Genomic DNA, 13,403 nt, shown 5'->3' on the forward strand with positions numbered 1-13,403 from the left:
TCTCTAGGACAACTAGATATATATCTGAATTCTACAACAACAAATTGATCAGATCCCAAGAAATTGAAGACCTCAAGGTTTGCTCTGAAAATAAATAAGCTACAGATTTAGTAGGCTTTATTCCACTTTCTCAAAAAGGGTAAGCAAGCTTTACTCGATTTAGATGTAATGCAAAGGGAATCATCACCTGTTATTTAAGCAGCTGCATATACACACGTGATCATCATATCCGGTTTTCCGGTTTGAAGGTCGGTTGATCTCAAGCAGAATTAAAAAGAACCGTGATCCATTAATAGTTTACAACACAAGGAATAACTCGATGCATCTTGCAGTGTAACACAACAGTTATTACATATGTACAGTTACAGAACTGTTCTAGTGTTTCTTGAGTCGGAGTACCAGGCATGTAGCAAAGTGTAACACAACAGTTATTACATCTTGTCAATATATCCAAAACTAGCAGAAACAGTGTGTAGCCAAATTTTGGCACGAATTATCAGCTTGATAGCACCTCTTCAATGGTGACAAAACGGCCTTTCTCCACCGACAATTGGCCAGCCACGCCAATGGCAACGGATAGTAAACCATCATTCAAGTTGATGGATGGGTTAGAAGCACCTTCAGATAGGATGGCAGACAAGAAATAGAGGTGTTCTAAGTAGCTAGATCCATGATGAAGCCCCTGGTACCTAAGAAATATACAGGTGGTTAAGATACTAGCAGCATATATGTCTAACAAACTATTATGTTCCATAACCTCACTTCTCAGAAAGTTACAATAATCGGTTCGGTGTTAAAGATGAGGTTTGATTTTCATTGCAGAGATCCTCCAAAAGTAATAAATACATTAACATATGGTGTACAACCACTCCCGCTCTTTCTTTACAAAAAGGTAGTATATCCAAACTTTTATTGAAGCTAGTACGATGTCTGGGTCTGCCAAAATATAAATTAACCCCTTCATAAAATTATATTTTAGACATTAAGAAGAAAAAAACGTACGTAGATAGTGGAAAACTAGAACATACTTGATTCGCTCATCTTCAGCCTTTATGGTTACAACTCCATCTCTGCCTTCTGCTCGATTTCCAACCTTCACAATGCTCTCAGGAACAAAAGCCTCCCCCTATTTCCAAATTTCTATTATAAAATCATAATTTGAACTGATACAAGCCTTGCATATCTGAATTCCGGAGTGCCTAAACCTTGTATTCTTTAACCCTAGATATGCCATTAAAAATCTGAAAGGTTCTGGCCAGCACACACTGGCAGCAGAAGACTCATTGCTCTATTATCTGGTACATGCATCTAACTTTGGAAAATTAAAAAGCAAAAACATCCTGTTGTACCTTTCCAATGTCACCAACAACAGAAATTTCCTGCTCATTTCTACTACCTTCAGCGAACATGCAGAGATCAAGCATGCCACGAGAGCCATTATCAAATTCTACGATTACGTATGCATTATCAATTATATCTGGCACCTGCATCGAGAAAAAATTGCAGGAATCAAACACTAGTGTTTCAATTGAATAGTATCCACCATAATACAAAAAGCTCAAAAGCTCGGAAATCTATTTATCACCATCACCCAAGCACTTAAGGAGATCAAATGCCACCCAGTATTCAATATATTAAAAAAACAAAATATAAATAAGGAATTAGTTTCACTCTGCTATTGCTTCAAGGTGCATATTTTTAACTTTGCAAGACCATAATGGGTAGTACAATGAGAGGAAGAAAGCTTGTATCCGATGAACCAGACCTTTCCATCATAAACCTCATCCTTGTGGTTAACATCAATAGCTCCAGAGGCCATCACACGAACAGGATTTGCATCTGCAAATAATCTCATCAAATCAAAAAAGTGGCAGCACTTCTCAACCAGAGTTCCCCCACTGTTGCAATTGAACCTATTCCAGTTGTTCACCTGCAAGAGTTTTAGCACTTACAGAGAGAAGGAAATTATTAATTATCATGAATATCACATCCTTTGGTGTACCTTAACAAGGAAAGGAAACCGGTGTTCACGAATAGCCACCATTCTGACTTGCCCTAGTGTACCGTTTTTAACAATATCTATCAGCTTAGCCACCGGAGGCATATACCGGTACTCTAATCCAACTTGCACAAGTATGTCCGGTCTCTGTTTAGCAGCTTCTATGACCTATATGGGAACATAGAAATACATCCAAATGAATAAGGTTGCAGATATTTACAGAACTGACAAATCATTTATTGACAAGAGAACACATGAACATCCTCTAAGGTCGGTAGCACTTCATGACAGATAAACAAATGCATCAGATCAAACCTGGTGGAATCAAGACCAATTACAACGAAATTGGTTCCAATAACCTTGCTAGCCTACTTTCTCTTTTGTTTCTTTGAGAATAACAATCCTTTCTGTTACCTTAGTTTCTCAAGAATCCCAATTAAGTTATTCAATAAATGCCTAAGATGTCACAAAGAAGTTAACAAAAGTGAAAGATTTTAGGCGGAGCATAGTCTTACAAGGTAATAAGAGATGTTTCTTGTAGAAGGAAAAAGAGATTCCGAAAAAGTACTGGCAATGAGTCTATTAGGATTCCTGATAAAAAAAAATTGGATTGGATAAGAAGGATTCCTGATAATTTCTTGGGTTAGGATATATAAAAGCATGTAGGCCTGAAGATAATTTGATTTTACTCAACAAAACATAACTGTACATCATGATCTGACTTAATCAGAGGCAACATAATACCCATCTACAATTTTCCAGAGTATGGCCACTGGCCTCTCTTGCTAGGATGATAGGAAGACAAGAAACTATAGATATAGCATATAAATAGCATTGAGATAATATCCATAAAACGGTAGCAGAGTTATAATTATCAGCAGCACATAATCTTCTTGGCTCCATGTTCCGTTTGCTTTTAAGAGGTTTTTGCTATATGCTTAAGCAGGCTTTGTGACACAAAACATTTCTGTTTATTACTTTTCAGTTCCTGTAATGGTTTCCTCAAATTATACCGGAGTTTCTCCTCATCTACCAAAAAGGTATTTTTACAGCAGTTATAATGAATAAAGGCTGACTAGAACTTGACCTCACCTTCTGACAGTCCTGTACCGTTGTGCACAGAGGCTTCTCGACAAGGACGTGGTGCGGCTTGGGGTAACCGATGATGTCCATGAGTATCTCACAGTGCGTCATGTTCGGCGACGAAACGATAACAGCGTCGCAGAGCCCGCTGTCCAGCAACTCGTGATGACCTGAAAACGTCTTGAAACCCACTAGTTTTTAAAGATTTTGTAACCAAATGAAAAAAACACGCAGAAATGTACTGTACATACCCAGTCTATCATCATTCATGAGTAATAATCCCAGTATTTGATCAACTAAACTTGAACAAAATTTCCATACACATGCCAAAAAAGGAGACTACAGAACGTAGCTAACTTAGTGCTCTATAAACAGTAAGCAGAGAGGCGGAGAGTAAATCGTATTCATCGTTCTTGTGGATTGGAGGGGCTGTGGGGTGTACCTGGGGAGGAGGGAGGCCGAGTTGAGCGGCGAGGCGGAGGGCGAGGAGCAGGGACTCCGGATGGGGATCGGCGAGGCAGGTGACGCGGACGCGGACGGACTGCTCCCGCTCGACTTGTCCGGCGATGTGGGCGAGGTTGTGGAGGTGCTCCCGCCCCATCATCCCCACCCCGACTATTCCGTACCTCACGTCCGCCGCCGCCGCCGCCATGGCTGCCTTCTCCAAGGAACCTGGACGGGATTCCAGTTAAGAGCGGCCGGGTGTCTGTCTAATCAGAGGTGGCCGAGCGTAAGAAACTGGTCCAATGGCCCAGCCGTGGATGGCGGATGGACGGTCACGAACTCACGATGTCCATGGTTGGTCAGATGACGCTGAGTGCAGCTTTCTGATACTAGTACATCTCATTCCCAAATCTTTGATCCCACCGCCTCCCTTCCCTCCCAAATATACAGGTTTCATGCATGTAAAATTTCATACTCCCTCTGATTCATATTATTTGTCTCAAATTTGTCCAAATAGAGATGTATGTATGTTTAAAAAACATCTAGTAATATGGATCGGATGAAGTAGTATTTATCAAAATATGAAAAGGTAGGAGAGGCTAAAAATCGAGAGGCTAGCTATTTATCACAAAGGTAAGAGGGCGGGAGAGGCAGGTGCCTCGCAATGACCTAACATGATTCATCTCAACCTTGTAGGCTCATTTAAAAAAAGCAGACGACTTAAAAATATCCACATCCTTTCTTTTATAGATCGCAAACTGACATATTTCGTCGCCATCTTTTGCCGATGCACAGATTTTTCACAATGTACATTTCGATACGCTAAGATGTGACGATAATGTAATATGTCATGGATAGCAACAATGTATAAATCTAAAACATGTATTTGCAACAACTTCTCTCTGCAGGTCTGGTGTTTGTTCTGACACAAATTTGTCCAAATATGTATGTATCTGTACCTAAAAAAAGTTTTAAATAAATGTAATATTTCAGAGGGAGTAGAATAGATAGGAGCCAAAAAAAGTGAATAAATTATACCCGCCTATTGTTTTTCTTTTCTACTTGTCACGGCATGTTGCTGTGCTGTCCGGCGACTACGGTTGGGACATGGACCTTTTCCAAGTTACGCTCATCATCTTTCATATCACACTAGGTGCAGCTTTCTGATGCCTCCCATCCCTAAATCTTTGATCTCATCACCTCCCTCCACTCCCAAATATATTGGTTTTATGCGGATAGAATTTCACGTTTGTTTAATTCGTCTCTTCTCCCTGTCCACATAGATGTAACTTTGGCAACATATATACATATAAAGGTTGTTAGTTAGGCTCTGAAAATCTTGGATCTTGAAATTTATCACGAAGGTAATGGGTTAGGAAAGGTAGGTGTGTCACAGTGACCCAAGAGGATTCTTCTCAACGTTTTCTTTTACACATCACAATGGACATAGTTCGTCGCCATCTTTTGCCGATGCATATATTTGGTACAATGTACACCTTTTGCACAAGATGCGATAATGATTGGTAATCTATCTTACATACAACAGTGTATAAATCTAAAACATGTCGCGTCGGTAAAAAATGTAAAATTTCACAGAACCACACATCATCCCGGCCCGTTCGACTTGTCCGGTGAGGTGCGGAGAGGGTCTGGAGGTGTTCCTGACCCATCATCCCCACCCAAACTGTTTTGTACCTCACCTCTGCCACCTCCACCATGGCTGCCTCCCTCTTGCCTTCTCGAAGGAATCTGGACGGGATTCCAGTGAAGAATGCACATCTGTCTAATTAGAGAAGTGACCGCTGATTAGTGATTATGACCGCTTCGCTATCTGACTGTAAGAAACTGGCTCAATAGCCCAGCCCTTGGATGGTGGATGGATGGTCAAGAATCGCCTCGTGCAAAGCCATGACTGGAAATAGTTCAAGAAAAACTAGAAAAAATACTCCGTAGTACAATTTGCCAATGAAGAGTTACTTCAACAATCATGCGTCTCTTGGCTTCGTCTTCCAGCAGTTTCCTGCGATCATGTCATAGGTGCTGAATTGTGCAACCCCCCCCCCCCCCCCCGCGCGGCGCACCGACTCAAGTCGACTTCGTCTCGCTTTCTCTGCCGTGGCATTATTTTGTCTCGGTGTCACCTTCGCTGCTGTTCATGGTCGTCCTTCTGCGTGCTCCTGCGGAAAAAGACCAAACATCGCGTTGCAACCCAGATTGTTCTGTGAAACAGGCTTGCAACGACGGGCTTGTAAGTGCAAAAGATCTCCACAAGAATATCGTGCGACTGATTTGGATCTGCTGAACCAACTTTCTTGTGCCTTTTGCGCTCTGTTGGTGGCTGTCTCCGGGGAGAATGCCTTCGCCATGGTCATTTATCAAGTTATAAGCGTCATCCTGCATATTACTTAGGGTGCAGCTTTCTGATACCTCACATTCCTAAATCTTTGATCTTCATCACCTCCCTCCCAAATATACAGGTACATGCATGTAGAGTATCTAATTGTTTCATTTTTCTCCGTGTCCACATAGCTGCTACTTTCGCACCATGTACATATATATACACATAAAAGCTGCTCGGCTCTACCAATCAAGAGTCTATCTATTTATCACGAAGGTACGAGGGTAGGAGAGGTAGATGTGTCACAATGACATGACAGGCGATTCATCTCAACCTTTTTCTTTTACATATCACAAATGGACAAATTTCGTCGCCATCATTTATTGATGCACATATTTTCTACACTTTTTCTATGATGATGGCTGGTCGCCATCATTTATTGATGCACATATTTTGTACACTTTTCCTATGATGATGACTGGTAATCTGTAGTATTACCTAGTGTAGCAGCAGTATATAAATGTACAACAAGTTGCATCTGTAAAGAAGAGTTTCACATATACTACGTATATCATTTGAATGCTAGGCAACTCACATGCCTTGGTAGCAACTCTTTGATACTACTCAAGAGTTACATGATTCCAAATTCCAATCTAACCTTGGAACAATTACCACTTCAACAGAAGTGGCATATTTCACTTGATTAATCAATATATATAGTACTTTTGCACTTGACACTACAAAATACCAAAACCAAAAGCCTGTGCAAAGTATTCTGCAGTAGAAAGACAATAAAATCTTGTGAGGCAAATGCAAGGGCAGTTAGTCAGTAGTGGTCAGGACATCTTTTCTGCTTCTTCTTTTTCACTCGTCCGCTACCACTTCAGCAGCTGCGATCTCCGAGTCCAAGAGAGAGATGAACCGCTGGCTTACATGCTTGGCCACAGATATCATGTCGAAAATTATGGTTGGATCCAACCCTGTGCCTCCCCTCTTGGTCAGCCCGCATATTTGACCACGCCTGTTGACTGAAACCGAAAGCGCAGAGCTCATCTGGGATTCCTCCTCCGAGGTGGCATCCACAATGTAGTGCTTACCAACCTGGCTTAAGGACAAGTAGTTCACAAATCAGAAAAGGTAATACAGATACACAGAAATGCATTTAGAAATATTGCTACATAAGCAACGTACGTCTGAAACCAACAAAAAAGCGAGGGAAACTAGTCAGTTCAATCCAAGTTTAGCACGAAAACAGTTTATAAAAAATTGTCTTACGTGACACTTTGAGACATGCTTGGCAGTGGAACATCAGTGGATATCCAAAAAAAGACTTAACTCTACCATGCTTTTATTATTATGATGCTACAGCATATCTAAACAATTCAACTATCACACAAATAAGCACATTACTCATCAACAGAGGAAACTGAAGTGTCGAATTGCAAACAGGAAAACATATACCTTGGTCAATGTAACTATAACAGGCACACTAGAAGTGTCAAATTGCAAAAATTCTTCATCACTGACATCAACCTCAGGTTCTCCATCCGTTTCAGCATTAAGAGAAACATTAACTTTTGGTATACCTGTATCACTCAAAGCAACCTGTAATAAAGTATACAAAGTATTAGTACCCCCACAAATGTACAAATTATTTTGTCTTCATTGTGTCAACTAATGTAATGTGCACCAGAAAGGGGCCCACAATCACCAAGCATTATATGAATAGTTGATACTTGATAGTACAGCTACAACCAAGGGTACCAGAAACCACCAGCAAATTACCAAAAACCAGTTGTTCTCACAGTAACTGCTCGAATTTGGGTGCCAACAGGCAACAAAATTGTACTGATTCATCAAAGCTTTACAAAGCAACTCCAATTTATGCCTGATTTACTGATTCTGATCATGCTTCACGTTCTATGTTCAGAAACCATATTGTTTCAAATAGCACCATTTGAGAATCTACCAAGGGATTCAAGTTCAAGTAGAACCTGAAATTGTCCAATTGATTGGTTCTTGAAACAGAAGAGAAATATAGCCTCCTGGAAGTATGATTTAACTTTCACAGATTTCTATTTCTTCTTGTATGCCAACGAATGAGACAAAACAAGTTATCCAGTTATTCCTTTGTACACAACTCATCTGGTATTGACAAGCTCTGTGTGCTAGCAGAGAAATGAAGAAAGTACATCATTTGTTTTATTTTACAATGAATGAGGAAGCATAACAAAAATCATTGCATTGGATAATTCATACTTTTTTGTCTTTCTCAGAATTTGCAAGTTGGATCACAACATAACTGATGACACTCTATAACCAATAAATGTGCTGACTTGAATTTCCTGGCTTCACCAAAACATACAACAAAAAATATAACTTGAGACTGCAAGTGAAAGTAGAAGCAACCACCAATTACCTTTATTGCAGCAGCTAGTGCATCAACCAAATTACCATCAGAACTGACCACAAGTCCATCGACGTACAAATCCCAACAGGCTTTTCCCTCGAGAACAATTAGGGACGATAAATCAATTGCAGCCCCTGAAATATGGTTCGTTGCATTGGGGTCAATGAGATTGTAACAATGATTGAGAGCAATAGTAACCATGGTCATCTATTTCCAGTCTTCCTGAAGAATATAAAAGCAAGCCAGCCAACAACATAATGAGAATCCACTTTTCGTTACTGATTACTTAAATACAAGCAACAAGAGGACAACAGAAACCGAGGTAAATCTGGTCAAATTGTGAAACCCTAAATAGAATCTTCTCTTAAGAGCTAACCCGGTAAATCCAAGAGCAGACAGTCAGACACAACTCTGGCAGATCGAAGGCTACTGTTAAAAAAAGGAGACACGGATAACTGCAAACAATAAAATTATATGTCACCTGCCCCACTTTTACCACCCAGTAAACATCTTTGCAGCGCAACAGAGAGCTCAGCAGACAAATCTTCAGAACCTCTTCCCTAAAAATTTCAAATATAATGAAAATCAGTCAATCACGTGCAAGAAAAGCACATAGAAAAAAGAAATGATCGGAAAGAAAACAAATAATACAAATTGAAGGTGTTTACTAATTGTATGTATTTTATGAACAGGCAATAACTGCAAGCTTTTGTTTTATGGTGCATAGCAGGAACACATTTTACACTTGGGGGTACTATTCTTACATAGTTACAATTGTCATGCATTCAAGGAAATTCTAGATATAAGTTTCTAGTTTAAATAGTCAATTTGTCCTGAAGGCTACATCCAAGAATGCACACAGCGAAAATGCTCGGTGATGAGTCAACTGCACAGGTTTACTGCTATTTCTAAACATGATTCTCAAGCTATGGAAAATAGTATGAATCTAGAGTTGATTTCAATTTGTTAGAAGCAGCTTAAAAGGTAGTACTTAAGTTAAACTGCAACGAGGGCCAGCTTAGTGCTTTACTGAAACTATGACACATTCGAATTTTACATGTCGAGTTGGAGAACGAATTAAATATTTCACATGTCTCATATCTCAATCAGAATAACAGTGAGATGACAATAGTGCGGGAAAGAGGACTATAAGAACTACCGACTGTTCTGTTAAGTAACTATAAATCTCCCTACAAAATGCATTCCCCACAATGTTTTGAACTTCACCATGTCCAGAATACAGGATATGTGAGACTCATAGTCCAAAGAAAAAATACAAGACAGAGAGCATGTTTCTGTCAACTAGCTTAATTAGTGAATCATTACAAGGGGAGCAATCTGCAAGAGTACATGAGACGGCATACTGAAGTACTGAGAATAAAATATCGAATAGCTTTATATCACTATTTGTAAAAACACTATTTCAGATAATCACTAATAGTGTTTCGTCACATAATCACTAATGTCCTCATGACTCTTCATAGCCAAGAAATAATTTTCTGTTTGTTTTCTCATCACAAAATTAGTATCCATTATCCAGTGAAAATTTTTGGTAGGCTCATGTCTATTGCGTAAAAGATCAGCACGGGATAAACTCCATACTGCAGACATATATTGGACATTTGCATTTAATGTAACTGATTAAAGGATGCTTTGAGTTTAATCCAAGTGCAACACATTACTAACCTCAAAAATAGGTGCAGCGGTTGGACTACAATCAACATAAATGGAAACTTTTCCTTTGTCAGGATGAAGAACGGTTGGTTTCCCCAACTCAGCCTGCAGATGAATATTCAGAATAAGCAAAAAGAGTATAATAAAACTACAGGAGACGAATAAGTAAACAGAAGATGCCAAGGTTTTTCATATCATCCTAATGCTCTCCACACACACAAATCATCAACCCGATTCACATTGGATGGTTGGAACAATCAATTAGAAGGATTGTCAAATTGGCTACATAGGTCCATGATGCTCAATGACAGCCTGTTAACTGATAAGTTCAATTCGGACGGGTACTGTTTGCTATGATTTCTAAAGCAGAAAAGTGTGGTACGAAGATTTCTTCCATAGGGCAGAGCATACAACACACACACACTGCACTTAGCTATAAGGGGTGATTCATACCTTGACGCTAGCAATGACTTCGGTGGCACCGAGTCTAACGCGCGCCGAGCCGTTCGCCTACAACCACCACCACCAATCCGATGTAAGATTCTTCGATTCTCAGGGACAGAAGCAAGCAATCTGAAGTAGTAGGATTTAGGACCAAGGTATCGGCAGGAGGTCCGAGTACCTGGGGGATGACACCGGTCTCGACGATGACGGGTCGGAACTGCAGCCGCGTGCGGCCGTCGGCGCGGAGGTCCTGCGCGATGCCCCCGCGGATGAAGTGCTTCTCCCCCTCCGAGAGCCCCACCATCGTATCGGCGGCCAGTGCGCGGCAGAGCCCGGCGGTTGCTCAGGCGTCCAAGGGAGGCGGAGGAGGGTACTGCGGGGGTTTAGGTCTGTTGAGACGGAGGAGCAGGAGGCGGCGGCGGCGGTCGGGATTTGCATTTTCCGCCTTGCTAACGAGCGACCGTGGGCCGGCTGGACAATGGGCTTTATCCTTTGATCCAATATGTCTGTGGAACACCAATAGATGGCCAACGGGCCGGCCCAGGCCGGCTACTGTTAAACGGGCCTAGCCCGAGCACGGCCCCTCAAGCCCGGATATATAGGGGCTGGGCCCGGCTAGCCCCAAAATTCCTCCTCGTGGCCCAGGCGAGGTACAGGCGAGGTCGGACAGCCCGGGGCCGTTAAGGCTCCGTAGGACCTGAGGAAAGCCTGTCTCTGCGTAAGGCCCAGCTAAGAAAAAATAAAGAAAGATTAGAAGAGGTCAAAACTGGACACGTAATGGACCAAAGTTGTTGGGCCGGCTGAAATTTTGAGGATTGATGGTCAAATATAGGAAAACTAAAAAACTAAAAATAAAAATATAAATGGGCCGTATGCCGGGCAGGCCTAAGGGCCTGAGGATGAGGCCTAAGCGGGGCCTCTGGCCGGCCCGACCCGATTAATTTTGTGTCGGGCCTAGCACACTCGGGCCAAGCCAGCTGGGCTTTCGGGCTTTTGAAAAAAGCCTAGCCCGATGGCCATGTATAAACCCGGCGAGGGGAGTCTCTCAAAGTTGCTTTTTTTCTGAAATAAAAAAAAAATTGAAAGCTAATGTTCAAATTGTGAGCGGTCTTTTCCTGGATTTCTCTCAACGAGACTTCGAAAATCAGGTATACCATATCAATGTTTTGATGCCTTAAAAAAACATCGATGCCAGGATGGATTTTCCTTTTTTCATTTTTTAGTTCTTATTTGTGTTTCAATGCCTTGTTACTCATAGATGTCATGGCACGAGGGCAATGGCATGGTGCTCCACATCTCAAGCCGGGAGACTAGGAGATGACCATGGATACGTCGGACATGCTAACTAGGATACATATGAGGCGAAGGAGTCAATGGTCAAATATATCATGTGTGAAGGTCTTAATCAAAGCCGTGACACGTCATCTCCAAAATTGTTGAAATCTAGATAAGCGAAAAGTATATGATTTTAGAAGTTGAGATAAATAAAATTTTAAATACAAAATTAGCACATACGTCGGGGAAATAAATACATTTTTCATGTGCACGTTAGCTAAATAATAGTACTCCCTCCGATCGGTATTACTTGTCTCAAATTTTCCCAAATACGAATGTATGTACGTGTAAAAATCGTCTAGATATATGTAATATTTTGACAAGTAATTCCGGTCAGAGGGAGTATTTGAATTATGAGATGTTGTCAAGAGTGGGATATTTTTTGTGACGTAAATATAATGTCAGTTTGTAAAACTGTTTTTTTACCGAAAAGGAGGTTGAAAAATTTCGAAGGGCCTATGTTTTTAAAACTGTCTATTTGCTTCTGAAATTCCACTCAGCTATAATACATGGATTTTACATTAAAAAAACACATTCATGGTAGTCTTTGCTGACGCCGCATCATGGGCCCGATGCATGTGAGTGAGTAAGCACATGCTTATATAAGATGGTGCAACAACCCATTTTCTCACGGCAAGGTGGGACTAAACCTGGCACTCTTGCTATTCCACCAGCCCTTTGTAATTTTTCAAAAATTATGTATAGACGAGGGCCTAAATATCCGACAGTTTCTTCCGGAACAAAAAAAAAGTTCCAATCAAGTTTGTCATGGCAAATCAATATATATATGAATCTCTTGCCTGAGCTAGCAGCAGTGGCGGAGGACGAACTAATTTTTTGGTGTGGCGAATTGGTAACACGGAAGTGATGATGCGTACAATGTAAAAGTAAAGGATACACTAAAATATTTAGACATGACAATAATACTTGAAGCCCACCAATTTATCAAAAATATATTTACTCCCAAAAAAGACTCGATTAGCGGCGGCGGTCCATTACATTTTTGTACCACATCACTTGTTAATTTGACACTTTCAATGAGAACACGTATGGATTATGATTTAAGATAAGATGGTGGTACAACATCCTCTTTAAATAATTTATATATTTTTAGTCCGTAGCAACACAAGGTAGTCGACTCGTAGTGCGGTGTGTGGCCACGTGCGGAATGACCGTCCTTGGCCGTCCACGGTGGGAAGAGTGGGGACATGCAGGAAACGGACAGATGAGATATTTGTTCGGCGCCTGTCGTGGTGGTGTCACGACAGATGCCACAGGATGCCTTAACTTGGGGCCGATGGACGAAGGAGGAACCGGAGGAGGGAGGACGTGAAGAGGAACACGCACAATTCACAGTGGAACACACAGATTTACCCAGGTTCGGAACCCTCTTGCCGAGGTAAGACTCATACTCCTGTTTTTTTTAATTAGCCAAGATAGGCAAGCTCTATAATGGTGTTCCTTGAGCTGCATTCTTGAGGAAGAAGAAGAGGAAGGGGAAACCCTAAAATGTCTAAGTACTCGATCCCCTCTCCAGGGAGGGGTAGTGCTCTATTTATGGGCCAGGTATGTCACACTGACATGCGGGCCGAGTCTAACGTCACCTTCCTTGGGCTCCGCCGGGCACGCGGCTCGGTTCCCTCCAGGCAGTACCGCAGGAGACAAGACAACTTTAC

General features: G+C 41.3%; 2 protein-coding genes across 2 annotated transcripts; both read right to left on the reverse strand.

Annotated features, from left to right (window-relative positions):
• Positions 1 to 253: 253 nt before the first annotated feature.
• Positions 254 to 3,883, reverse strand: LOC100826049 (inositol 2-dehydrogenase). Its single transcript, XM_003573467.4, has 7 exons — positions 3,525 to 3,883; positions 3,092 to 3,262; positions 2,003 to 2,167; positions 1,766 to 1,930; positions 1,350 to 1,484; positions 1,029 to 1,126; positions 254 to 689 (listed from the first exon to the last, which is right to left on the reverse strand). Exons 1-7 carry the CDS (start codon positions 3,732 to 3,734, stop codon positions 497 to 499), a joined length of 1,137 nt encoding a protein of 378 aa, XP_003573515.1. The 5' UTR covers positions 3,735 to 3,883; the 3' UTR covers positions 254 to 496.
• Positions 3,884 to 6,376: 2,493 nt separating this feature from the next.
• On the reverse strand, positions 6,377 to 10,824 carry LOC100826882 (exosome complex component RRP42). Its single transcript, XM_003573470.4, has 7 exons — positions 10,571 to 10,824; positions 10,402 to 10,458; positions 9,961 to 10,053; positions 8,756 to 8,834; positions 8,284 to 8,408; positions 7,326 to 7,469; positions 6,377 to 6,965 (listed from the first exon to the last, which is right to left on the reverse strand). Exons 1-7 carry the CDS (start codon positions 10,694 to 10,696, stop codon positions 6,729 to 6,731), a joined length of 861 nt encoding a protein of 286 aa, XP_003573518.1. The 5' UTR covers positions 10,697 to 10,824; the 3' UTR covers positions 6,377 to 6,728.
• Positions 10,825 to 13,403: the final 2,579 nt, after the last annotated feature.

This window comes from Brachypodium distachyon, chromosome 3 (genome assembly GCF_000005505.3).
Source record: "Brachypodium distachyon strain Bd21 chromosome 3, Brachypodium_distachyon_v3.0, whole genome shotgun sequence".
NCBI classification, from domain to species: domain Eukaryota; kingdom Viridiplantae; phylum Streptophyta; class Magnoliopsida; order Poales; family Poaceae; genus Brachypodium; species Brachypodium distachyon.